The sequence below is a fragment of the Cordyceps militaris genome (assembly GCF_000225605.1).
Source record: "Cordyceps militaris CM01 unplaced genomic scaffold CCM_S00002, whole genome shotgun sequence".
NCBI lineage: Eukaryota > Fungi > Ascomycota > Sordariomycetes > Hypocreales > Cordycipitaceae > Cordyceps > Cordyceps militaris.
Genome location: NW_006271970.1, coordinates 1,231,739 through 1,256,991, shown reverse-complemented (window position 1 = coordinate 1,256,991; position 25,253 = coordinate 1,231,739). Strand labels below are relative to the sequence as shown.

General features: G+C 53.4%; 7 protein-coding genes across 7 annotated transcripts; 5 read left to right on the top strand and 2 right to left on the bottom strand.

The window, feature by feature from the left end:
* Positions 1–522: 522 nt before the first annotated feature.
* Positions 523–5,075, top strand: CCM_02344 (C6 and C2H2 transcription factor RegA-like protein; the record flags this gene model as incomplete). Its single annotated transcript, XM_006667496.1, has 6 exons — positions 523–552; positions 912–2,323; positions 2,378–3,048; positions 3,764–3,999; positions 4,074–4,184; positions 4,266–5,075. The coding sequence occupies 6 exons, from the start codon at positions 523–525 to the stop codon at positions 5,073–5,075; spliced, it is 3,270 nt and encodes a 1,089-aa protein (XP_006667559.1).
* A 620-nt stretch (positions 5,076–5,695) lies between these two features.
* On the top strand, positions 5,696–7,712 carry CCM_02343 (histidyl-tRNA synthetase; the record flags this gene model as incomplete). The annotated part of the gene is made up of 3 exons (XM_006667495.1): positions 5,696–5,885; positions 6,051–7,258; positions 7,362–7,712. The coding sequence occupies 3 exons, from the start codon at positions 5,696–5,698 to the stop codon at positions 7,710–7,712; spliced, it is 1,749 nt and encodes a 582-aa protein (XP_006667558.1).
* Positions 7,713–11,585: 3,873 nt separating this feature from the next.
* On the top strand, positions 11,586–12,717 carry CCM_02342 (uncharacterized protein; the record flags this gene model as incomplete). The annotated part of the gene is made up of 2 exons (XM_006667494.1): positions 11,586–11,831; positions 11,893–12,717. 2 exons carry the CDS (start codon positions 11,586–11,588, stop codon positions 12,715–12,717), a joined length of 1,071 nt encoding a protein of 356 aa, XP_006667557.1.
* A 598-nt stretch (positions 12,718–13,315) lies between these two features.
* CCM_02341 (calcium/calmodulin-dependent protein kinase) lies at positions 13,316–15,420 on the bottom strand (the record flags this gene model as incomplete). The annotated part of the gene is made up of 8 exons (XM_006667493.1): positions 13,316–13,768; positions 13,838–14,223; positions 14,289–14,445; positions 14,495–14,702; positions 14,780–14,831; positions 14,975–15,099; positions 15,279–15,359; positions 15,401–15,420. 8 exons carry the CDS (start codon positions 15,418–15,420, stop codon positions 13,316–13,318), a joined length of 1,482 nt encoding a protein of 493 aa, XP_006667556.1.
* Positions 15,421–16,103: 683 nt separating this feature from the next.
* Positions 16,104–16,699, top strand: CCM_02340 (ubiquitin conjugating enzyme; the record flags this gene model as incomplete). The annotated part of the gene is made up of 3 exons (XM_006667492.1): positions 16,104–16,127; positions 16,210–16,363; positions 16,431–16,699. The coding sequence occupies 3 exons, from the start codon at positions 16,104–16,106 to the stop codon at positions 16,697–16,699; spliced, it is 447 nt and encodes a 148-aa protein (XP_006667555.1).
* A 3,555-nt stretch (positions 16,700–20,254) lies between these two features.
* On the top strand, positions 20,255–23,531 carry CCM_02339 (lysine-specific histone demethylase 1; the record flags this gene model as incomplete). The annotated part of the gene is made up of 2 exons (XM_006667491.1): positions 20,255–20,532; positions 20,594–23,531. 2 exons carry the CDS (start codon positions 20,255–20,257, stop codon positions 23,529–23,531), a joined length of 3,216 nt encoding a protein of 1,071 aa, XP_006667554.1.
* A 438-nt stretch (positions 23,532–23,969) lies between these two features.
* CCM_02338 (ATP synthase subunit gamma precursor) lies at positions 23,970–25,221 on the bottom strand (the record flags this gene model as incomplete). The annotated part of the gene is made up of 4 exons (XM_006667490.1): positions 23,970–24,098; positions 24,173–24,306; positions 24,366–25,063; positions 25,169–25,221. 4 exons carry the CDS (start codon positions 25,219–25,221, stop codon positions 23,970–23,972), a joined length of 1,014 nt encoding a protein of 337 aa, XP_006667553.1.
* Positions 25,222–25,253: the final 32 nt, after the last annotated feature.

Genomic DNA, 25,253 nt, shown 5'->3' with positions numbered 1-25,253 from the left:
ACCTCTCAACCTCTGCGCTGGTCCATCGATTCTGTTGCGCGACCGTACTCATGTAACCAACCGCTGGTCGTCATCGCGCAGAAACTGCTTGGCTTCTCCGAGACGCCAAGACGACCATCATGAACGGGTCGTCCTCGCTGTCCAAAATCCTGGACCCCCAGCCCCCTCTTCTGGATCAGCAGCACGCCCAGCAACCGTTTTACCATCAATCGCCAGCCAGTGCCGCCTACTCCGGTGCTGCCGCGCAATACAATGAACGCTCATCCGGAACCAGCACTGCCAGCCCGACAATCGCAACCTCAACGGAATCCTTGCCGCCAGATCAGTCTTCGGCCACGACGCCTCTGAAAGGTCATGTAGGGAGCAATCTCTATGCCTGCCGAGATTGTGGCCGCTCGTATTCCAGGCCCGAACATCTCGTTCGGCATGTCCAAACACATACCCTCGGTCGGCGCTTCATCTGCGACATCTGCCAAAAGTCATTCGCGAGGAAAGACCTCCTACGTCGTCACGTCGCGAACCATGCGAACGACTCTCCCGCAAAGCGCCGCCGTAAGCAGACGTCACCAGGACTGGGCCGTGTATCGCAAGCTTGTCGACCTTGCGCAACTGCCAGAGTGAAGTGCGAAGAGGCAAAGCCGTGCAAGCGCTGTGTCTCCAGAAACCTCGATTGTGTGTCGTCTGATATGAGCCATGCGCACTCAAAGAATATCGCACACTTCCCAGTTGAATCGGTCCCCCAGGCTGCCTCTACAGAAGCTAGCGAGGCCTCTCCGTCGCATCTACCACACGGTTCCGTCCCTGACACTGCCAGCTCCGTCCCAGCCACAAACGCGAACACAACACCTGGATCGCAAACCACCCAGCTCGCTCGCGATGACGGTCAATTACCAACGCCTGAAAGTGCACAGGAGCACAGTAACTTTCACAGCACCCAAATGGCGTACAGCTACGCACATGCCTCCACTGAGCATATCAACAGCTCACAAATGCTGGCTCAACCCACCTCCAATATGATGGATCCCACGGCAATACCCTTCTTCGACTTTTTGCGAGACGTACTCTACGAGCAGCCCTTCAACCCGTCGCGAACTGTAGATCCCCATGGTCTTGCCGTGTTGGATTTCTGCGACAATACCAGTCTCGAAATGACTGACATGGACTTTGGGCTTTTGGATAATTGGAACCTGGATCTTGTAGGAAACATGTGCCGGTCAACGCGAGAGGGGAGCATCAGTCGTCCTGAAACGGCGGGCGAAGTCGCGCAGATGCGCAATGCACTTGTGAGAGGCTGGACCGAATCACCTTGGCGCTGGCAGCCCAAGGATAACGATACAGGTTATACAGAGCTGGGCTATATGCCGGTCAGCAGCAGCCAAGCTGCAAAAATGCATCTCAAAAAAGGCGACAACAGCGCTCTTCGAGTTTCACAAGAGAAGCTGGAGCAGTCTGGGCGCGATAGACTGCTCTCCTCGGTTCTCAGTACCTGCAAGACCGATAGCAGCAGAAACCAGGTTGCTGCATCCTTTCCAACAGTTGAGTTGATGGATGGCATGATTCACATTTTCCTAGAGGCACACGCGTGTCAAGTTTCAGGCTGGATCCATTTCCCAACATTCAAACTGAATGAGCAATGGGCTGAGTGGATAGGAACCGCCGCAGCTGCGGGTGCAGTGTCCACGCCAGTCCCGACGCTCAGAAAGTTTGGGTTTGCAGTGCAGGAGGCTATTCGACTGACGATCCCTGCGCGGTTTGAGGCCAACAATACTACAATTCAAAACCTGGGTCTCGTGCAGTCCCTCATTCTCTGGCAGGACATTGCCCTGTGGAGTGGAAACCGACGCAAAATGGAGATTGCCGAATGTCATCTCGTCATCCCGGTGACCATGATGCGGTATCGTGGCAAGTTCCAACGCGCCAACTATCCTTTGATGGAGGTCGACGCGTCAGATGAAGGGGACGAGCTTCAAGAGAAATGGAAGGCATGGATCTCGAGAGAGCAGTGGAAACGACTTGTTTTCCACTGCTACCTCCGCGAAGCACAGGTGTCCATGACAACCTTGACAAATCCATGCATGTCATATGGAGAACTCACGCTACCATTACCGGAGTCTCGAGAGCTATGGTTTGCTCCGACGGCGGTAGAATGGAAAAGCAAGTACATTGAGCGTCACTCTGGTCAGACAAAGCGGCCGCCTTCGCTGGGAGACTTGTTAGCTGAAGCGCATAAGCTTCCGGCCAACGCATCACGCCTGGATCTTCAGCTTTCGATTTCGATATACCTGCATGGATTCTGGAGCATGATTCTGGAGTATCGCCAAATGTGCGTTGTGCATCGAACTCGATCGTATACGAGCAACATGAACTCTCCCGCCAGCTTGCTCCTCAACTCGCGGCACCAGGAGCTGGTGCGAGAGCTGCAAAATTTCCAGTTAGTGGTTGGAGACTGGCCAGATATGTCGGTGCAGGAGCAAGTTGTGTTGCATCTCCTGCAAATGAACCTTCATGTGTCGCTTGATGACCTGCAGCTATTCTCGGGCAAGGAGGGCGAGGACCAGGCGCGCCGAGTCTACCCCGTTCTCCAGCAATGGGCAGCGAGCACCGCGTCGCGCACTGCCGTGTTTGGCGCGGGCCAGATTCTGCGCTGCGCCAAGATGTTTCCGCCAGACCACCTAAACGGATTCTATGCTGTCGCCGTGCATCATGCGGCGCTGGCGTTGTGGACGTACGGCGTGGTCAACAAGGCCAACCGGCAGCAATCGATGACGTCGCAAAACGCGTACGGAAATGTTTATCTCGACGACCAGGACTCCTTGTCCGTGCAGAGATTCATCGGTTTCGACCAGGGCCGGCCACTGGTCCGGGGGCCGGTGCTGCGCGGCGCGCCACGCGAAGCATCGCTGCAGGATACGCGGGCGTGCATGGAGATTTCACAGGAAATCCTGCGCGCCAATGTGTCGCATGGGAAGGAGGCGACACCGCCAATTGTGGAAAACCTGTGCCATCTGATTCAGCAGCTTGGGGATGCAGCATGGGCTGTGGGACTGGGTTAGTGCTCTGCATCCAAGGACGCAACATGTATACAGGCTCTGCGTTGTACTGCAGCTTATGCCGGTCTACGGATACTGTCCTCATGACCTATGATGCTGGTAGAGAGATTCATAGATCCGTATCATGATGCACGATGAAGAAAACCCTTATTGTTACACTACCCCTCTGCCGTTCTCTCCTACAGTTGCAGCCTGCTGTAGCGGCCCCACTACTGCGATTTGGCGGCGGGCCAGTAATAGTCGGCCAGTTGCACCCGTTTGTGCCTGATGGGCCCCCTGCATAGCTGTGGCTGGCTGGACGGCTGGACTGCGATGAGCTGCCTCTCTGTGTCCCCCGGCAGGCGCGGCGTCGATAACCACCTCGTCGAGACCACTTCGCTCACCTCATCATTTTCCCTCTCTTTATCGCTGCTCCATCTAACTATCAGTCTTGCATAACAATACACTGCGACAGGCACACGCGCGGTCGCCGCTTGCTGCCATACTGCTGGACTTGTTTCTCCTTCGGCTGCTGCCCACTCGCAACCCCCCCTCCGGCGCTCAAGGCGGCGGCTCTTTGTGACAAACAGTTCACAAACCTGTTCACTTTACCTTGTTTCATTCGCTAGCTATCATTCAGGGACAGCATAATTCTCCCCTTTCATACTGCTTTCGTCTCGTAACATATCCCGTGGCAGAAGATCTTTCCGCAACTACACCGGTATTCATCTCAGCCACTGTCATCATGTCAGCCTCGGAGACGGTGACATCGACGGCGGCCATTGCCACCACGGCTGCCGTGGTGACAGCGTCAATCTTTATCCTATCTCGCGAGGTGCTGTGGCCGCGCTGGGCCAAGGTCCTCCGCAGCCCTCTCAAGACGACAATTCCGCGTCTGACCAAGGAGGAGACGCGCCAGCTAGTCTATCAGCCTGATCAGTTTCCAGGCGCACGCGATGTCGAAACGCCTGTAAGTGGATGACCTGTCTCATAGACCCTCTCTCCAAACATGGTGGCGACTTTCAGGCTAATTGCTTTCGCCAGTATGGCTCCATTCGCGTATATGAGTTCGGCCCCGAGGATGGCCAAAAAGTCATTTTTGTTCATGGCATCACTACGTCGTGCATTACACTGCTCTATATTGCCAACAACCTAGTTCAACGTGGCTGTCGAGTGATGCTTTTTGTAACTGCATCTTTGCCCCCGTTCGAGGCTCTTTGCTGACTCTTGAATTAGGATCTGTTTGGCCGTGGCTATTCCGACGGTGTCGGCGACATCCCCCATGATGCTCGTCTCTATGTTACGCAAATGCTCCTGGCACTCGCCTCCAGCCCCCTGTCCTGGACTGGCAATGAGTCTATGAACATCATCGGATATTCCCTCGGCGGCGGTATCGCTGCTCATTTCGCTGGCACCTTCCCGCACATGGTCAAGTCTTTAGTGTTGCTTGCGCCGTCCGGTCTCATCCGCGCTGAGCGTTTCGGCCACATCACCAAGTTCATCTTTTCTTCCGGTGTCATTCCGGAGCGCATCCTACACGGTCTTACCAGCCGCCGCCTGCAGCAGCCAATTGCCTCATCCTCCAAGGTACCCAAACAACCCACCCCCGTGGTGCATGGCAAGGCCGAGGCCGCCGTCAAAGTCGCGTCCGCAGAGGTGCCGGGAACCGTCTCAAGCTCCGAGGACTCTCCCAGCCTTCCCATTGAGCAGCGCGTAACTCATTATGTTCGCTGGATGGTTACGCACCACCTCGGATTCGTGCCTGCCTTCATGTCCTGCATCCGCCACGCGCCGCTCACGCACCAGCAAGACAGCTGGAAGGCTCTCGCGCAGCGCAAAACCGGTACTACCGCGGTACTGCTCGCTGAAAGAGATGAAATCATCAATCTAGATGACTACGAGGCTGACGGCCTTCCCCTGTTGGGCGGCCGAGAAAATGTCTACTGGAAGGTACTCCCAGGTACTCACGACTTTGTCATGACGCAGTCCGACGCCATTACCAGGGAGATTGAACATCTGTGGGGTTTGAGGGCCCCTGAAGTATAATCTCAAACTCTTTAAAGATTGAATTCGATTGGAGTATGGGTGTCTGCTGGATTGAGTGGTTTTACATGAAGATGCATTTGATGTGTTAATATCGCAATATTATGATGCTACATGTGGCGGTATTATTTGATTGAATCAAGAGGGAAAACAAAATAGAAAGGAAGATCAGCTTGTTAAGGACCGGCGTTGAAGGAAATCTTAAGGTGTGTCCTTGGTTACACGTGTGGCTACCCATTCTAGCAGGTAGAGCTTGTTAACCTTTATTAAGTAGAGGATAGCAAGATAGAAGGCCTTGGCTATTCACAACGTCGTCTGCAGAGGGTCGTGGCATCTTGTACTATGAATTTTGATCTCTTTATACGTCTAGTACAATAGGGAGACTTTAAAGTCTTTTATTCTTTTCATTGTAGGGTAAGCCAAAAAGTTCGCTGTGACAGACATCATCACGACGCCGAGCATGGGTGAGTCAGCGCTCCGGCCAGCGGGGTGGCGGCCGGCGATGGGTCATAAATTCTGCATGTCGTCCCAAGCTCCACAACAGCAGGTCTTGCGCGCGCAGGAGGTTGAAAAGCGCACCACAGGGCTTAGGTTTTTTTTATACCAGAGGCGTCAATCTGCGGATGAAGACCGTTTTGGCAACCATTCGGTCTGTTCGACCAGCACGGCTGCTATCCCACTCCCCGCGACCCCGAAACCCCCTCGTCGTCCACACCCGTTTCTACTCGACGTCGCTCCCTCACGACGAAAACACCATCGACATGGGCGGCAAATCCAAGTTTGAGCTCAAGACCCCCAAGGGCACCAAGGACTGTAAGGCCACTCTCCGACTGCCCCTCCCCCGCCATCATCACGAGGTTTTGTTGCGCGACCACCGCCCACCACCGCGGCCGACGACCACCCAGAACCCCTCATTCTGCTTCGAGTGAGCGCAACCCAGAGGCTAACTGTGGCACTTTTTTTTTTCGTGTTCTCTAGGGGATGGCAAGGACATGGTCATCCGCGACAAGATCTTCAGCACCATTACGCAGGTCTTCAAGCGCCACGGCGGCGTCACCATCGACACCCCCGTCTTCGAGCTCAAGGAGATCCTCTCCGGCAAGTATGGCGAGGACAGCAAGCTCATCTACGACCTGGCCGACCAGGGTGGCGAGCTTTGCTCGCTGCGGTACGACCTGACAGTACCCTTTGCGCGCTTCCTCGCCATGAACAAGGACATCACCACCATCAAGCGCTACCACATTGCCAAGGTGTACCGCCGCGACCAGCCGGCCATGACAAAAGGCCGCATGCGCGAGTTTTACCAGTGCGACTTTGACATTGCCGGCGTCTACGACCCCATGCTGCCCGACGCCGAGGTGCTGCGCATCATCTGCGAGGTGTTTGAGGGCCTCGGCTGGGACCGCCGCTACACCATCAAACTCAACCACCGCAAGATTCTTGACGGCATCTTCCAGGTCTGCGGCGTCCCCGAGGACAAGATCCGCACCATCTCTTCGGCCGTCGACAAGCTCGACAAGCTGCCCTGGGCTGACGTCCGCAAGGAAATGACGGACGAAAAGGGCCTTGACCCCGACGTCGCCGACCGCATCGGCGAGTGGGTGGTGCACAAGGGCAAGCATGAGCTGCTCGAAAAGCTCCGCAGCGATCCTAAGCTCTCTGCCAACGCCTCCATGCAAGCTGGCATCGCCGACCTGGCGCTGCTGTTCGAGTACCTCGAGTCCTTTGGCGTCCTCGACCGCGTCTCCTTTGACCTCGGCCTCGCCCGCGGCCTCGACTACTACACCGGTCTCATCTACGAGGTCGTTACCGAGGGATCCGCGCCCGAGGCCACGCCTGGCGCCGCCGCGGCTGCCGCTGCCCCGGTGCCCAGGAGACGGGGCAAGGGCGGCGAGGACGACGACCGCTCCAACGACCCGACCGTCGGCGTCGGCAGTGTTGCCGCCGGCGGCCGCTACGATAACCTGGTGGGCATGTTCTCCGGCAAGAGCCAGATTCCCTGCGTCGGCATCTCCTTTGGCGTCGACCGCATCTTCTCCATCACAAAGGCTCGACTGGCCGCCGACAAGTCCGCCACCCAAGTGCGCAACAACGAGGTCGACGTCTACGTCATGGCGTTCGGCGGCAAGGGCTTCGTCAACGAGCGCCTAGCGGTCTGCGCCAAGCTCTGGGAGGGCGGCATCAAGGTAAATACACTTGCCCATTTCCATCCAGTCCTTTCCTTTTCCTCTACGGACAGATGCAGTCACACCCGGCTACCATGACCACTTCGCTAACATGTTCCACCAGGCCGAGTTCCTGTACAAGGTCAAGCCCAAGGTGCCGCAGCAGTTCAAGGCGGCCGAGGCCAACGGCGTGCCGTTTGCCATTTTCCTCGGCGACGACGAGGTCGCCCAGGGCAACGTCAAGATCAAGGAGATGGGTCTCCGCGACGGCCACCCCGAAAAGGAGGGCATCCTCGTCAGCCTCGACAAGATGGTCGACGAGCTCAGGGCCCGCCTGGAGAGGAAGAAGGAGTTGGAGTGCGTCGTCCAACAGGCCGAGGGACTCCGGGTCGTCGACGGCATCAAGACGGAGGATATCCCAGCTGCTGCTGCTGCTGCTGCTGCTGATGAAGCGGCGCCCAGTACTACACAGTAAGATGACGGGGGACGCAAAAGTAGAAAAAAAAAAGGAAGAAATTTAAAATAAAATAATAAACCGGAGCAATCTGCGAATAGATTTGGGACCTGCGACGCAAAGGGAACGGCAAGGGCATGGGCGAATAAGAATGGAAACCCCGCACACTGCGCGCAATGATACAACGTCAAGAACTGATACCAGTGTCATCGAGCGATAACATTCGCAACAAATTTTCCTGCTCCGCAATGATTCGTGATGGCGCATATGTACATACAATGATTCATGATGCTTGCCCTGCGCAGTTATTCCCCCCTCGTCTTGCAAAATGTTGTAGCCGAAGGCGGTCTCGGCACTTGCCCGTATTCCCATCTTCTTCAACAAGTCTCAAAAAGAAAAACCCGCAAAACTAACTACACTGTCCAGACCGGGGAGGACGGGGGGTTGCAAACCAAAACAGAAAAAAAAAGACGCGTTTTGCGATTTTCTGCCTCTGTCGCGGTGTATTTTGTACTTGCTTTCCTTTCCCACAGACCTCTTCCCCCGCTGGGTTGGCTTTGATTGTGTGTGAACCGGCATGTCCCCTGCTCTTTCCCCCGCGCAGCAATTCATCATCACATCTCGATTTTTTTTGTGATTTTTTTTTCTGCTTCTTGCGAGTCAAGGAGACAGTTGTACATTACATGGCAACCGGGGACCTCACTGTTTGTCTTGCGCGAGAAATACGACTGATCCCCTCGCTGAACCATGTTTGCATTGTCATGGGACAAGAAAAAGAATCCGCGAAATGGTTGGCAAATCTCTCTCTCAAAATGTCTCATCGAGTAGTTAGTTACGCTTGATCTTCCCTTTGCCTTTTGCGGAAAGTAGGGTTCCGCTTATGCATGGCAAAGCGCGCCGACGACGCAGCCAGGCGACAAGCCTCGGTGCTTATTATCTGCAGATACCTTGGAGCACTTTTCTGAATTGTGGCAGCAGAAATTGGGATATGAGCCTCTTCCTTTCTTCCTGTTTCGTTTTCTCTATTTGACTAGCACTTTGTGGCATCTAGGAAATAGACAAGCCTCAATATTTACGTACGGAACTGGTCTGATCTAAGGGGACTACGACGATGAACAAAAGCAAAACACAAAACGATGCTATATTTTACGCGTTGTACTTGTGTTTCGTGATGAGTGAAGATCAGCTACCTTGCGACCATGGCGGAACAAAGCCCCGGAAAAGTGTTGCGATTCCCCAGATGGTATCCCTGCATCTTCCGTGGGTTGCTGGTGGAGGATCACAGCGGTGCAGGTTCAAACAATGCATTGTTTTAGATGAAGTGCGATCTACAAAGGAAATCAATTGCTGACTTTGAAGGTGCATCATTGTTGTTCCACTGTCGTGCAGCTTGTTTCGTTTACAGCCGCGAGGGCGAACCTTGTTCCCGTGTAAGACCTTATTAGACCGCCGTATCATGCAACACCAGGAACAATTAACGAGTTATTAGGAAGGGATGCGCTAATAACATCGGCCGCAGGTCTTCATGTTAGACCATCGGGGTAGCGTCGTTTGATGCGCATGTCCTTTAAGTCAAAGACATATTGGTGCATCTGGTGAGATAGGCGAAGGCCAGACGCCGAGCGGACGATGTGACGGCCAGAATGTCAAGCTGCAGAAGTGAGCAGTTGACATTTTGTCACTGTGACTAGTATTGACTGTTTGTCACTGTGACTAGTATTGACTGTTTGTCACTGTGACTAGTATTGACTGTTTGTCACTGTGACTAGTATTGACTGTTTGTCACTGTGACTAGTAGAGTGTACACGTGCTTTTCGCAACAACAGAGGCTTCCGTGGCGCCACCTCTTCATCCAAGTAAGAACGTAGTTAATAAACAGGCACGGACGACGGATACGGAGTACCTACCCAACTACAGAAAGAAGCACAGACGCTAGCGTTGCATCGCGAACAGGGTTGAGGCAGTGACAAGGCGTCGAAGGGATCTGTGCGTCGAGGAAGCTCAAGCTGTAGCACTAAAACGCCGATTTCAGCATGTACAGATGTCCAGAGCGTACAAAAGTGGCAACTGGCTTTCGCTCTGATCAGCGAGCACATCGTTCGGGGTGGGTGCCATCTTTCGTCCCATGACGTTTTCGCCGCCAGAGAGCGCCATGGCCTGCTTCAAAGATATGAGTAGGGGGGGGGGAGGGGCTCTGGACCTTTCCCGCCTAGTTGCATTCCGTATTGCCCGTCCCTATGCGCATGACAGGAGGCTGGTTCGGGGGAGATTGTTGACGATGCAGTGAACTACTCGGTACTGTGAGTGATCGCTCGGCCCGCCTTCTCCCACGTTTTTTACCCTGTTGTGGGCTTCAAGCCCTGAATGTACAGAGTAGCATGCGGACATTTGCAAAGAGGAGCCGCAGGCCGCAGGCCGCAGGACAAGAAAAGACGTTTGCCAACGTTGGCAGCGCACAGGCCAGCGCCCAGGCGAGGCAAGCGAGGCCCAATCTCAAATCTCTGCTCCATCGTCAACCTTGACAATTATCCATTCATCGACCTTGACATTCATCAGACAGACAACAACGTGATCATCGTCATGGACCATCACAAACCCCTGCTCATGGTCGCCGGCCGACTCGACCAGTCGCATGCAGCGGAGAATAGCGCGCGCGCTTTGATGGCGAAGACAGGGTCCTAGACTCGTTGTAAAAGCCACGATGCAGGATGCAGCTACATGCAGCAGAGGTGCATCGATTTGCAAAGGTGGTGGTGGCAGGGTCGAAATGCAGGCGACAGACAGTCGGTTCAGCATGGATATCCAATCTAGCACCGAAAAAAATTACTTCACGACAACAGCCAATACATTGCGCTAGAATCATCTTAGTATTGCACTTGCACATTGGCCGCAAGGCCTGAACGTCGACTGCTGGGGCCGTCATGGGTTGTGCTTTGGTGCTTTGCGCTTGGGTGCCCATATTTGCTTTCGCTTCTTGCTTTCGCTTCTTGCTTGCTTCTTCTTCTCTGCTCCTTTGGGTCGCATTATCCGCAGCCACATGTTGGATTAGGACAAGTAAGAACCGGCATGAGCCCCAATCTGGACACTTTTCGTCGCTCTGGAGAAGGTCCTAGGCGTTGCTTTCTTTTGCTGTGGTCCCAACTGCATTAGCGACAAGGCGGCTTTGTCCCACGAGCACATCCTGACCCTCCTGACCATCCTCGATCGGCTCAAACCACGCCCCTCGCCCGGTGCTGGTGGTGTCACCCACGGCCGTCGAGTGGGACACTTCTCCAGCAGAATCCAGAATCGCGCGTGTTCCATGTTATATTCTGGGGCGGCCAGGTTGGTTTCGTCCCCGGGCCTCGCCCGCTCCTTGGCCCCGGCCATCACAACCACCGTGTTTCACCACCACATTCCCTTAAAAGGCGCCGCACCCGTCTGCTGGCCCTGTTTTCCGGTTAGCCACGTAATTGTATCTCGATACACCAAATATCTTGTTTGCCTTTGTGCTGCCCTCGAAAAGAAAGCCCTGTGCTTCCCGCGCCCCTAGAGTCTGGCCCTGAGACATCGCGGCTGATTCTGTTCCACCCTTCGTCGTGCTGTGCGCGTCCTGTCCCTGTGTATCGTGAGCAACGGCTTGAGCCAACTCGCCACGCGGGGGTAAAAATATAACCTGCTATATATACCGTCTCTCGATACTCTTGGGCTGCTATTCGCGCTCAATTTGCTCGTGTTTGCTCCAAGAAGCTTAGGCCGACGCCCGCCTTTACACTTGCCCCCAGAAATCTGTCAACACTTAACAGACCGCTTCCGCCTCGCCTACCTACAACTACGACGCCCGCTCTCCTCATTTGGACCTTCCTTCCTTCCATGACCACCATTATACAACCAGTCCTCATCGGACAGACAACCATGCCGCGCCGCAGTACAATCATGGAAGCCAACCATGCACCATTGCAGAGCTGGATTGCTTCACAGCACGCTCAAACGACAAACAGACGCCCAGCTGCCCCGGCACTATCGTCACTCAAAGACTTTCCCTTCACCGCATTAGAGTGGAAGAGGGCACTGTCTGAATTGAAGCGAGATTATAGCAATCGGAGATATCGGCCTTGCTCCTCTCGCTGCATTGAGCTTCTCAAGAATGCCCAGACTCGGGTATGTGGTCATTTAGACGTGTTAATGCCCTCAACCATCAATGATTCTGACAAGACAATAGGATAACATCCAGCCTGCTTACTTGATATACTTGCATTTCTACGCCGCAACCTCCCTGGAAATGCAGGCACGAAGCTTGCATGCCGGCTCCCATTACCGCCTCAAGCTTTTTGAGGAGGCCCGCGAGCACTACAACCTGGCTTCTCAGACCTCCGAGAAAGCCGACAAGCAGGCTTTTCAAATCGTCCTGCGACCCGCATCCCCTTCCTCCAGTCTACCATCGCCTATTGAATCTTGTCTTTCACATCAATCAACATCCACAAGAATGTCATCTCCCACGCCTTCTACAGCCTCCAATAAAGGGACACAAATCAAGAGGAAGAAGAAGGTTGCATTCGCTGATGAGCTTCAATACGACCCCCCCGTTCGACCAGACTCGCCGACACTGGGCTTCTCCGACCCAGGCAGTGGACGCACATCACCTTGCCAAGATACCCCTCTTCACCCGGTTCCTCCTTCCGTGCAAACCATGCCCGACATTTGCCCAGCTTTTTCTCCCACGTCAAGTATTGACGGAGACGATGTGCCACGGAACCTTGCAGAGCAAGAGTTACCCCCTTCGGAAGGACGAGAGTCGCTGGAACGATATTGTACCGTTTTGTCCAGCATTCAACGACAAATCACATCCCATCTCAGTGCTATTGACAGAGAGATTACTGCGGCTCTGACTCCCAAAGCGTACGTACCCGCCAACGACGAGATGCGGGCCCTTGAGCTTCGGTCACGAATTGAGAGACTGCGCGCGAATGGCTGGAAACGCAAGCGTTTCGATGCCCATCGCTACGAAGAGTTTCGCGAGCAAGTAACAGCAGACATGGTGTTTTAACGTATTACAGGTTCCGTCGCTAGCGACGGCAGTTTTTGTTTGGGAAATGACGAGCGCGTATTAATAATGTGTCACGTTGGAGATATAATGATTTATGTAAAACATTCATCCTATGTAACGAAGGACATCTCATTGGCTCTTGGAGGCCATTCGATTATCATAATGAAATAGTATATGGGAAGTAATTTGGAATTTGTCAGATGGCTAGCTTAGTAGCACAGGTGCACAGAACCAGACGCGAGAGGCCAATCTCTCTGCTGCTGCCAAATCATAAATAGCAGCCAATCTTTGAACTATTCAGCGCAGAAAAAAAAGTAAAACACCAAAGGTGGGTAGTTGTCAGAACGCGCAACTAAACACGAAGAGGCAAGACAAGCGAGACGACATGAAAGTACATGATTTGCCCAGTGCCATCTTCTCCATGCCGTCATCAACTACAGCAACCAATCCTGGAAAACCAAACTGTTCTTGCCAAAAAAAAAAAACACTCGACAAGCTGTCCCATTGATTTTTCTCATAGCATTCTGTCTTGTTATGTAAACGATCCAAATCTCTGTCCTTGAATGTTCGCCCCCTCCTGCTCCCGCCGCCCTTCCCATCACGAATGTTGCGTGTTGAAGCTGCGGCGGCGGGCCTCCTGCACCAGATCCTCATCCGTCTGCAGGGCAGCCTCCTTCTTGGCCTTTTCCTCGCGCACCTTGGCGAGGACGACCTCGCGAAAGACGGCACCGCTCCTGACGGTGTCCTTGAGGGAGGGCTTCTTGGTCTCGCCGCTGCTGCCGCTTCCGCCGCTGCCGCCGCTGGAGACGCTGACACCGGAAAACGCCTTGGCGAGGCCGGTGGTCTCGACGTTTTGCTCAGCGTCCTGCAGGCCGTCGTCGTAGTCGTCTCCCCCGGCCTCGTGGCGGAGGCGGGCGATGCGCTTCTGCAGCTGGATGGCGAAAATGACCTTTTGGAGCTTGGCGCGGGCCTCCTTGGCGCGGCGCAGCTCGGGCAGCAAATCGTGCTCGGTGGCGTTTTGGCCGCTCAGCCAAATGTGTCGCAGGGCTTCCTGCATGGCAGAGATTAGTATACAAGCAAGAATGGATAGAGGACTAGTCAGAGAGGCAAGGAAGCTGACCTGGCTAGTGGCACGTCTGTCGGGGTCGGGCACAATGAGGCATTGGATGAAGTCCTTGGCATCCTGGCTGACATCTTTCCAGTACCTCTCGTGGAAGACGACGGAGCCTTGGGTGCACTCCTCGAGCAAATCGGCAAGATTCTCGCTGCGAAACGGCGAGTAGCCGCAGAGAAGCGTATACGTGATGACACCCATGGACCACATGTCGACCGGCTTGCCGTGGCCCTCTCTGTTCATGACCTCGGGGGCGGCATAGCCAAACGAGCCGGCCATGGTCTGGAGCGTCTCCTCCTTGTTGTCGAGCGTCTTTGCGATACCGAAATCGGCGAGTACCAGGTCGGAAGTGGGATCCCTAGTAACATACAACAGGTTCTCTGGTTTCAGATCTGAGAGTGCGTTAGCCGAAAGGTGGAAAAAGAGTTGTCATATAATGGCGCATTTGCCAGCGTACCTCGATGGACGACTTGGTTGCTGTGCAGGTAGTTGACGGCGGTAAGGACCTGCTTGATAGTCTGCGACGCATCCTTTTCTGTGAATTTGCCCTGGTCACAAATGCGGTCGAATAACTCGCCGCCCGTCGCCAGCTGGGTGACGATGTAGAACTTGTCCTGGGGCATGGTCAGTTATACCAAGTATATCTAGATGCATGTGTTCAACCTTAGACTCAAACCAATCGACAAATTTGACAATGTGCGGGTGCTTAAGTCGCTGGAGCATGTCAAGTTCATCATAGACCATCTTTTCGTTGCCCTTGACATTCTTCTTCAGAATGATCTTGATGGCGACCTTGCCCTGAGGGCCGTCAGCCTCACGGACGACGCCATAGGTTCCAGCGCCGAGCGTCTTGCCAAACTTGTATTTTGATCTTTGTAGAACGCGTGTTAGCGTATCGCGTGTAAAATTTCGAGGCGGATTTTTCGAGGGGTTTTCGAGGGGCATTACTTTTTCTCGTAGCTTTCGGGCTGGCCGCCTAGCTTGTGCAGCATGCCGGTGACTATTTCACGGGTCAGTCAAGGCCTGTCACGGCAGGAATGGCACGGATGCAAGCTCGCGCATTGGAGCGCATGATGCGCCATTTTGCTCGCATGGGAGCGCACTGTGAATGATTATGCGCGAAGATCATCGAGGGCAACATACAACTCATTTTGATTGGGTTGTTTCGAGTTTCTGTTTGTTGTGGCGGGGTATCAAGAAATCGGTTGAGGAGGGGTTGCGACCGTGAGGTCCAGCCGGGGAAGCTAGGTACCAAGAAACCTAGGTACCTAGGTAGGTAGGTAGGTGGCGGTTGTGGTAGGATCGGTAGGTCGAATTCTCGAAATCAAGGAAGGAGGCGGTTGTTTTCCAACCTTCTATCGTGTACACAGGTTGAAAGAAAAAATAGGACGACAGGGTTTCTCAGGACGTAATCGAGAGTTGGGAGGGTCAGAGGATATGTACATACCAGGTTGCTGGGAGCGTCACAGGGAACCGCCCCTCCTTGGAGTGGCCTGTCAGCCGCCGGCCCCTCTTGGGCAACCATGTGCTGATGCAACAGTTCAGTAGCTCTCTTTTTGCTAGACGGACGGTCCACGTGATTCAGTCATTACGACCCTGGCTGTGGCTGAGCAGCTGTGCTCTTTGTGGCTGTAAATGCGATGTGTCACTAAGTCGTACATCCAAGTATGCAAAAGTGAGGCTGCACCGCAAGGCATCTTCTACCAGCGCTAACAGACTAATATCGTCGTTTGTGTTTTTACCTATCTTATTATTAGTCACTAGGGATACCTACCTACCACACTAGTAATAGAAGATGAACCAGCCTCTCAGCGTACGAGATCCCACCCCAACTACCCGGTACCTATAAACTAGCATACCCAGCGCCCCCACCCCCACCTCTGCCCGAGCCTGTCACCCGTCTACTTCCAGGATACGATAACATAGCATGTATGCCCAAAATAATACAGACCAGTATCGTGCACCCTCTTTGCCGTGAGCGACTCTAGCTATCCGGTTGTAGTCACTCTGTAGCACCCCAGTTGCGGCATGGCCGTGGCGACCCACCGTGCTGCGACAGGCGGATAAAAACCGCCCGGCCGCCAGCCTGGGGCTCTTCGTGCCGCAGCCACCTGTTGGTCTCGCATACCACATATTACTTACTACCTTAGTAGGTAGCCCTCGCTCGTTCTCCGCCTGCTTCTCCAGCGCGCGCGAGCTCTTCGACTCTTTACGCACCCGAAATAACGACCGCGTGCACCGATATTCACTCTACTCCTGATAGCTTACCGCCATGGCATCGCTGCGAGCAAGCCGAGTGGCAAAGGAACGCCAAAAGGCAGCTATTCCCACGTCTCAATCATCAGGCCAAGGCGCTCCCGCTAACCACGCGCTTACAGATCGCAAAGCAGGGACTCCCGCCGGGGATCGATCTAATATCGGGAGAGGACATGCGAGAATGGCAATTTGATATCCGTGTCCTTGACGGCAACCCGCTTTATCACAACCAGATATTCAGACTCAAGATTGTCTTTGGCGACTCGTACCCGATTGGTAGGTTTCTGCTAACCACCCCCATCGACATGCATCGACGACAGAAGCTGATCCCTTTCTTGCTTAGAGCCACCTGAGGCCACATTTGAACTAGGTCCAGACCGTCACATCCCGATGCACCCGCACATTTACTCGAATGGCATCATTTGTCTCGACTTGCTAGGTAACCAGGGCTGGAGCCCGGTTCAGAGTGCGGAGAGCGTCTGCATGAGCATCCAGAGCATGTTGACAAGCAACTCGAAGGACGAGAGGCCGCCTGATAATGAGCAATTTGTCAAGGGCAACCGTCGACGCCCCCGTGACATTGATTTTGTTTACCACGACAACGACGTTTAAGCTAGCGCGTCGACCATCGCATCGAAATTCCTCCTTCGTTTCACCTTTTACGATTCATGACTACGCAAGGCATATCAAGCGTTTCTCTATATAAATCCTGCATCTTGCTCCGTTCCGTTTGCATACGTATGCTCGGTGAACGCAGCGTCGCGTACCCAAGCACTGTTGGTGGCCTTTCGCGCATCAGCGAGGCAAGCATGCAACCCCGGGCAGCGACCTTTCGGCGCAACTTGAATATTATTACATCATGGACTGTAAATATACAAGCGCAAACGCAACTAAATTCCAGATATGAAAAGTCAAATACTACCACCCTAAAATGATAGAAAACCCAATGTTTAAATGCGTGTGTGACTTGTCTTCTGGTAATGACGTCTGGTGGGGGTGGCTTCATCTCCCGTAGGTAAACTACCACCTACAGGGTTGTAGTTACAGGCCACCCCGCGAATGTCCCAATGCTCACCGCTCACTAATGCCAGAGCTGGGCAGCTCACCAACCTTCCTTCAACCACGCCACACTGCCGCCTAGCTCTTCCAAAGCGCTGCCAATGATCGCGGTGAGCTGCCATGGCACCTCGACCAGAGTTTAATACTGAGCAAGTCCGCGCCAAAGCTCGCAAGGACTTGCTCTACCTTCTCGAAGGCGTACGGCTAGCCCCATCCCGAACCTTCCCCCAGGCACTTGTCGAGCCCGCTTGTTGCTGGATTAGCTAACCGTTGGCGTTCAGGTTCGCGGCAAGAAAAACCTGGTCTTTGATCGCAGCTTGGTAGGCCCTGTTGGTCTCATTGTAAAGGTCGCCACCCTTCAAGAATACGGCGTCGACAAGTTCTTCGTCCTGGAAAACAACAATGTCGACGCCAGCCAGCACAATGTTGTCTTCATCGCTCGAGGCGAATGCGCTCGGCAAGCCGATGCCATCGCAAGTATGGCTAACAATTTATTATACCCTATGGAGACATGCATACTGACTGGGATATCTCTAGATCAAATCAAGCGCGTACAACGCGAAAGCCAAACCACTCATGAATTTCATGTTTGCTGGGTTCCCCGCCGCACCGTAGTGTCCGATCAAATATTTGAGGAAGCCGGCGTTCTTGGCGATATCAACGTTTCCGAAATCCCTCTTTCTTTCTTCCCTCTTGACAAAAATGTCCTGTCACTCGAACTTGACGATGCCTTCCGAGACCTCTACCTCCACAAAGACATCACGCCGAATTACTTGATAGCCAAGGCCCTCATGGACATTCAGCAAGTGCACGGCCTATTTCCCAGAATCATTGGAAAGGGAGACAATGCCAAGAAGGTAGCCGACCTCTTAATTCGTATGCGTCAGGAAGCATTAGCGGGTCAAGCCGGCGAAGATACCAGCCGCGCCAAGCTAACACCCAGCATAACCAACGAAAGCGTCATTATTATCGATCGCGAAGTTGACTTTGTCACGCCACTTCTAACTCAGTTGACTTACGAAGGCCTGATCGACGAACTGTTCGAGATCCGACATAACCAAACGAAGGCGGATACCACAATTGTCGGACCCGGAGCTCAGTCATCGAATGCATCTCAGAACAGAAAGCGCAACATTGTGCTGGATGGCAGCGACAAGTTGTATGGGGAGCTCCGTGACTCCAACTTTGCAGTTGTCGGAAACCAACTAAATAAAGTCGCTCGTCGTCTTCAGCAAGTCCAGAGCGACTACGAAGCAAAGCACAAGACCAAGACCCTTGCCGAACTTAAAGACTTTGTCAGTCAATTACCCGGATACCAACAAGAGCACCAAAGTGTTCGCCTCCATACGGGCCTCGCGGAGGAAATTATAAAGCATACCAAGAGCGACCAATTCATCGGCCTGCTGGAAGTCCAGCAGAACCTCGCCGCTGGAGCGGACCCGTCCTCTCAACTCGATGGCATTGAGGAGCTCATCGCAAGAGAGGCGCCCATTCGCGAGACACTGCGACTGCTTTGCCTTTACTCTTGCATATCGGGTGGCGTCAAACCGAAAGATTTCGATCAGTTCAAACGCCTCATCTTGCAAGGCTACGGCTACCAACATATGCTCACCCTCAATAGTCTAGAAAAGTTGCAGCTCTTCCTTTCTCGCTCATCTCCTTTGGCGGGAATGATACCAATGACTGTCAACCCTGGCGCCACCGGCACGAAAACGAATTATACATATCTGCGAAAGCAGCTCCGCCTCATCGTCGACGAGGTCAAAGAAGACGACCCAAATGATATTGCATATGTTTACAGCGGCTACGCCCCGCTATCTATCCGACTTGTACAGTGCATTCTGCAGAAGCCATATCTGCATTCCATCATCAGGGGAAACGGCGTGGCCAATGCCGGCAACGCCGTGGCAGCCAGTGGCTCGCAGGGTTGGCACGGATTCGATGAGGCTGTGAAGCACGTCAGGGGTGAAAATTTTTACGAGATACAAAAGGGAGAGGATAAAGCTGTGAAAGCGCGTGCTCTTCTCTCGGGCAGCGCGAGCAAGCAGACAGTATTTGTCGTTTTTGTTGGAGGCATAACCTTTACCGAGCTTGCTGCCCTGCGATTCATTGCTAAGCAAGAAGAGGGTGAGTATTCGCATCATGGCTCCTTCAATCAAATGAACGCTAACAAGTGTGAGCAGAGCGACGAAATATAGTCATTTGTACCACCTCAATAATTAGCGGCAACAGGATGATGGACGCTGCAATCGAGAAGGCATCATACGTCAAGGAGGAAGACGAACCTGCTACCCCGCCTTAGCCCTCGTAATATGTACAGTAAGCATAGCAATCGAAGAATACTTTTCATTAACACTGTCGGATTTTAGACGACTCTTCTGCCTTCGAATTCGCTTGTCGTTGTGTCGGCGGAGCACGCATCGCGACGAGAATTCGACCGGTTGAACCCCGTAGATTTCCGGTACTCCCTCCACTGATATCTGCCGGCATCAGACTTTCTTCAATACAAAGGTTTTTCGATCCTGCCTCTGGCCCGAGTCGCATCCGTTGCCCATGGTAGTTGTGTAAAGCTCGAAACGGCAAGATTAGGGAGCCGCCCCACTGTCGTGGCAAGAATGATTCGACGAGGCCGCTGCACGTGACCCTGCGCTTAACAGTAGTTTCGGCGACCTGAGGGGCTTCATGAACGCTGTAATTCCGAGAGCCATCTCTTTGCGTTTTTGGAAGAATGGATTAGTGGCATTTGTATAAGTTTCCTCAACAAGCGGGCTCCAAGGGCTTGATCGATGATACCATTGCCCGTTCGAAGGCCTAGCGTTCGAATCTGACTATATCCCAGCAAGGTCGCACCGAGTGAGTGACATTGGATGGGCATTTATATGAGCCAAAGTGAGACTCTATCGTGGCTAATTTGTGTGCGAATTATCAGAGTCAATTTCTGCCCTCGTTTCGCCACATGGCTATACCAAGCGTTCTATCGTAAACCTGCACGGCGACCCTCAAATTCGAACTCTCATAGGCGGTGGCCACATACCCGTGCTGATACATCACCCGGCATCTTCATCTACGTATCCGGCTCGACCAATATCATGTTTACTTGGCGCCAAAATGGAAGCAGATGTTCATAGCCAATACAGGCCGGGTTACGAGCTCGGTCCTTGTGATACTCGACCGATCGATTCACTCCCAGTTTTGAGCAACGTCGTCGCGACCGCGCCGACCCGGAGCAATGTCCCGCCCGTCAACAGGCGAGTTCAAGTATCAACAGGATGCCATCACAATAGCTCATATGGGCCTATTTCCATGGCTGAGGATCCTCGAGGGGTCGAAAGTCAAGTACTGGAGCTGGATACTGTCACCCCCCCGTTGGGGCATAATGTGTCAAGGTGAGCAGTTTTCCACGTAAAATGCGCGACGTAGGTTCTTAGTGATCTAACCAATCCTCAGTAAAATCAAGATTGAGAACTCGGACTGCGAAATACCGATACCGTCCCTCAACAATGGCGCCACTGAATCCTTCGACTCTGAGATGTCTGATCTCTCATCTCGTCAATCATCCTTCTCTAGTAAAGCGACGACGCCAGCTGATAATGATACGCCAAAAAAACGTATACCCGGTATTTCGACTCCCACGATGCCTCAACGCAGCTTTTCACATGACGGCGACCGTCTAGACTTCATCGTTCAACCTAAATCATCCGTTCCTAAAGATATACCCTCCTCGCAGTATGCAACCGAGTGCATCATTGCGGCAGAAAACTCGAGACTGAACCCATATGCTCTCCATACCGAGGAATATCTCCTTCTACGCTATCATATATCCCACGCTCAGGTGACCACGTACCTGAATATTCGAAATAGTATCCTCCGCCTATGGCTGCAGAAACCTTGGCAAGGGATAACGAGGGAAGAGGCTGTGGGATGTGCAAATGCTCGTTGGTTCGATGCTGCTAATGTATGCTACGACTGGCTTGTCCGTCGCGGGTATATCAATTTCGGATGTCTCGACCTTGGCCGTGTTGCCACAAGAGCGAAGCACCAAAGCCAATCCAGAAAAAGGAGAACAATCGCAGTAATAGGAGCTGGCATCTCAGGCCTATCTTGTGCTAGGCAATTAGAAGGACTGTTTAAGCAATACGCGTATCGATTCCACGAGCTCGACGAAGACATACCGAGAGTGTTACTCATTGAAGGACGAAGCCGGGTTGGAGGGCGGGTATACTCCCGCCAATTCAAGACGCAGCCCAAGTCGCCCATGGATGGGTTTCATAACAAACGATGCACGGCAGAAATGGGTGGGATGATCGTCACCGGATTCGACCGTGGCAACCCTATCAACGTGCTGGTGCGTGGTCAGCTCTGCCTTCCTTATCATGCCCTCAGAGCCGAAACCACAATATATGACAGCGATGGGAAGCCAGTCGACGCTGAGCGCGATCAGCTAATCGAAAAATTGTACAACGAGTGTCTGGACCGTGTCAGCGAGCACAAGTACAAAATGGTGGCGGCCAAGTTGATAGCAGGCAATCGTGACTTGCTGAATGAGGGTAAAGACAGCCCAACAGACGGGTCCAAAACTATTGCTCAAAGCGAAGAGCTAGCAGCCAGCCAGGCCAATGAGTCGACGCAATCACAGCAGAATGCGGGAGATGTTGAGCCAACGGTTCCGGTATCCTCAAATGAACTGACTACTGAGGCCGGCGTACCTGCCACCGCTAAAGCCCCCGAAAAAGCGGCATATATGGGGTGGACGCTCAAGCAAGGTATCGATACCGAAAAGGATCTAGATCTAAGCTATGCTGTTCACAACCCCAACGCAACCTTGGGTTCCGTGCTCGATGATGCTATTTCCCAGTACAAATCGCTGGTTGAATTGAATGCATTGGATCATCGACTTATAAACTGGCATATTGCCAATCTCGAATACAGCAATGCTACGAACTTGCATAATCTAAGTCTAAGTCTATGGGACATTGACGCTGGGAATGAGTGGGAAGGCAGTCATACAATGGTGGTCGGCGGCTATCAGAGTGTGGCGCGGGGCTTGCTCCATTGCCCAACTCCCTTAGAAATCACGACCAAGTCGCCCGTGAAGCGCATTCGTTACCAAGCTGATACGTTTAATGGACCTGCGCGCATTGAATGCGAAAATGGGAGAGTGGTGGAAGTTGACTCGGTCGTATGCACGGTGCCGCTTGGAGTCTTGAAACATGGCAACATCGAATTTGACCCGCCTGTACCTGAATGGAAGTCTCTAGCTGTAGAGAGACTGGGCTTTGGCATACTGAACAAGGTCGCCTTGGTGTACGACCAGGTGTTCTGGGAGTCGGATAGACATATATTTGGGGTTTTGAAAGATGCCTCGGATCCGCAAAGCACAGCACAGCATGAATATCGCGGCAGTCGCGGTCGCTTCTTTCAGTGGTTCAACGTCACAAACACTACAGGCATACCCTGCTTGATTGCATTGATGGCTGGAGATGCGGGCTTTGACACTGAGGCTTCGAGCAACGAGGACTTGATCCGGGAAGCCACGGAGACTTTACGCAGTATCTTCGGGCCAGACGTGCCTCAGCCGTTGGAGGCAGTTGTCACGCGATGGGGGTCTGATCCCTTCGCGAGAGGGAGTTACTCGTCGGCGGCGCCGAACATGCAGCCCGAGGACTACGACAACATGGCAAAACCCTTGGGCAATCTCTTCTTTGCTGGTGAGCACACTATTGTTACACACCCGGCAACTGTCCATGGCGCCTACCTTTCTGGCTTGCGAGCTGCCTCGGAAGTTCTTCAGGAGATCCTAGGGCCAATCGAAGTACCGACGCCGTTGATCCTGCCGCGTGATTCCTTGCTTCTTCAAAAAAGGAAAGAGGCCGCAAAGGATCCCCGTCAAGCACGCGTAGATGCCTATGAGACCGAGGCTTGGCGCCATGTGAAGTCCAGGATCGGAGAGCGGCCCATACCACCAGGTAAGATGGCTGGCAATGCGTACCTGATCTTCAGCAAGTTGTACTTTGACGAGGCACGCAGGCGCTGTGAAGAGAACCGCAAAACGGGCAGAACCAAGGCCATGCCCAACGAAGTGCGCGTAATGACTTCGCGCATGTGGAAAGAGGCCTCGGAGGACACTCGCCAGCCCTTTGAGGCGCAAGCTATGGAGCAGAAACAAGTATATGCCGAGGCCATGGCTCAGTACACGCAAGCGGCCGAAAAATGGGACCTCGAAGCCATTGAGATACGGGCGACGTATGAAAGAAATAACCCGTTTATGCCCGAACTTGGCGACGCTGCGACTGGTTCCAGCAGCCGCGAGCTACTCACGCCAAAGAGCCGTCGCGCTCGAAACGTGAGCTATGCGGAAGATAATGACAATGGCATGGAGTTTTGAATGTCGGTGGTAGACGCATCTTGTTGAAATCATGAATTTTTTTTCCCGTGGCACCTCGCAATGCGTATATATATACACTGTTTGTGATTCGGCGTTTGTCTGGGGTTGGAACTAGTAGAAGATGCGAAGATTCTTGTATCCCCTATGTATTCATGAGTTCATGGGGTTATTTATTACGCGGCGACCTGGTTGGTGATGGCTTCTGCGTCCAACCTCGAGAGTTGAATATGGTACCTGTACAAGCATCTCGTTGTAGAGAATCCAATTTTTACAATTGTTGTCATTGCATTTTTTCGCTAGCTGGTAACAGGAGGCGAAAAAGGATATACTAAGGAATTTATTGAGGCTTTGATACACGGGGAACCCCCATAGCGGGCGAGACCTCTAGAGTTTGGTACAAAGGGAATCTTTTCAAAGTTATGATTGCACCTCCAGCATTTACATGTCCTCCGAGGCGATTGCACCGGTGATAATTTCGACAAGTTCGCCGGTAATGACGGCCTGTCGGGTACGGTTGTAGAGAATCTGGTACTTGCCAATCATCTCACCAGCGTTCTTGGAAGCGTTCTGTGGGGTTGGTTGTTAGTAAATGGCGCACGTAAAAACGGACAAGATTCAAGGCAGAGCAGAAGTAGACTCACATCCATAGCATTGCGACGGGCAGACTGCTCACAGGCGTGGCCCTCAGCCAGAGCCCAGAAAAGAGAGTTGGCCAGGCTGTACTCGCGAAGGTTCTCGAGAACCTGATCGTCGACTTCGAAGGAGGAAATGTTGGCTGGCATCCAGTTAGTTTTGCAAATTAACCTAGGACATGTATTGCATAAAAGAACGTACGGGAAGCGAGAATGGCCTCCTCGGAAAATGCCTCAATGAAAACAGGCTCGAAGCTGCTGGCGTTGATGAAACGGTTGTACAGGATCTTGACGTCGGTGTACTCGGTGGGCAGCATGATGATCTGGTCGGCGATGGCCTGAGCGTCGGCAAAGGTGGGAATATCCTTGCCGATACCAGCAAAGGTGAGCTGGATATCCTCGGCGCTGGTGCGGGAGAGCTGCGCACGGCACTTCTCGCCCACAATGGCCAGGTCGAACTTCTCGCCCTCGGCCTGAAGTCGGCGGATAAAGCGGCTCATGCCCGAGTGAATACCGCCACAGAGGCCCTTGTCGGAGGAGCAGACGATGACGAGTGTCTTCTTCTCACCCTCTACGAGGGCGGCCGTCTCGGCCTGCTTGAAGACCTCGTTGGACGTCTCGCCGTAGGCGCGGGAGTTGGTCATGCTGCGGGTGGCACGGGTGAGCTTGGTCGAGGCCACGACCTTCATCGTCGAGGTAATCTTTTGGATGTTCTTGATGGACTTGAGGCGGCCCTCAATTTCACGAAGGGTGGCATAGGTCGCTGCGCTGCTGTTGGGACCGGCCGGGACAACTCTGTGATAGCATCGCGGGCGAGCGTCAGCAAACAGGGATAAATTCGATTTCGTCGGTGGAATTTCGCATGGGCTCGAGCGGCTCCGGACGAGCTTCGTCGTCGGGCTGCATGCGCCCTGAAGTCATGCGCCGCTGCTACATGGCTCGCCGAGCTCGTCGGAGCTTGCATTCGGGGGGTTTCCTGACACTTGAGGCAGTTCCGTAACTTACCGAGTCGAGGTGACCGCGGCGCGGACGGCAGGGCGGGCCGCTCTGGACAGCATCGTGACAGAGTTCGAGAGGTCGGGAGTAAGTC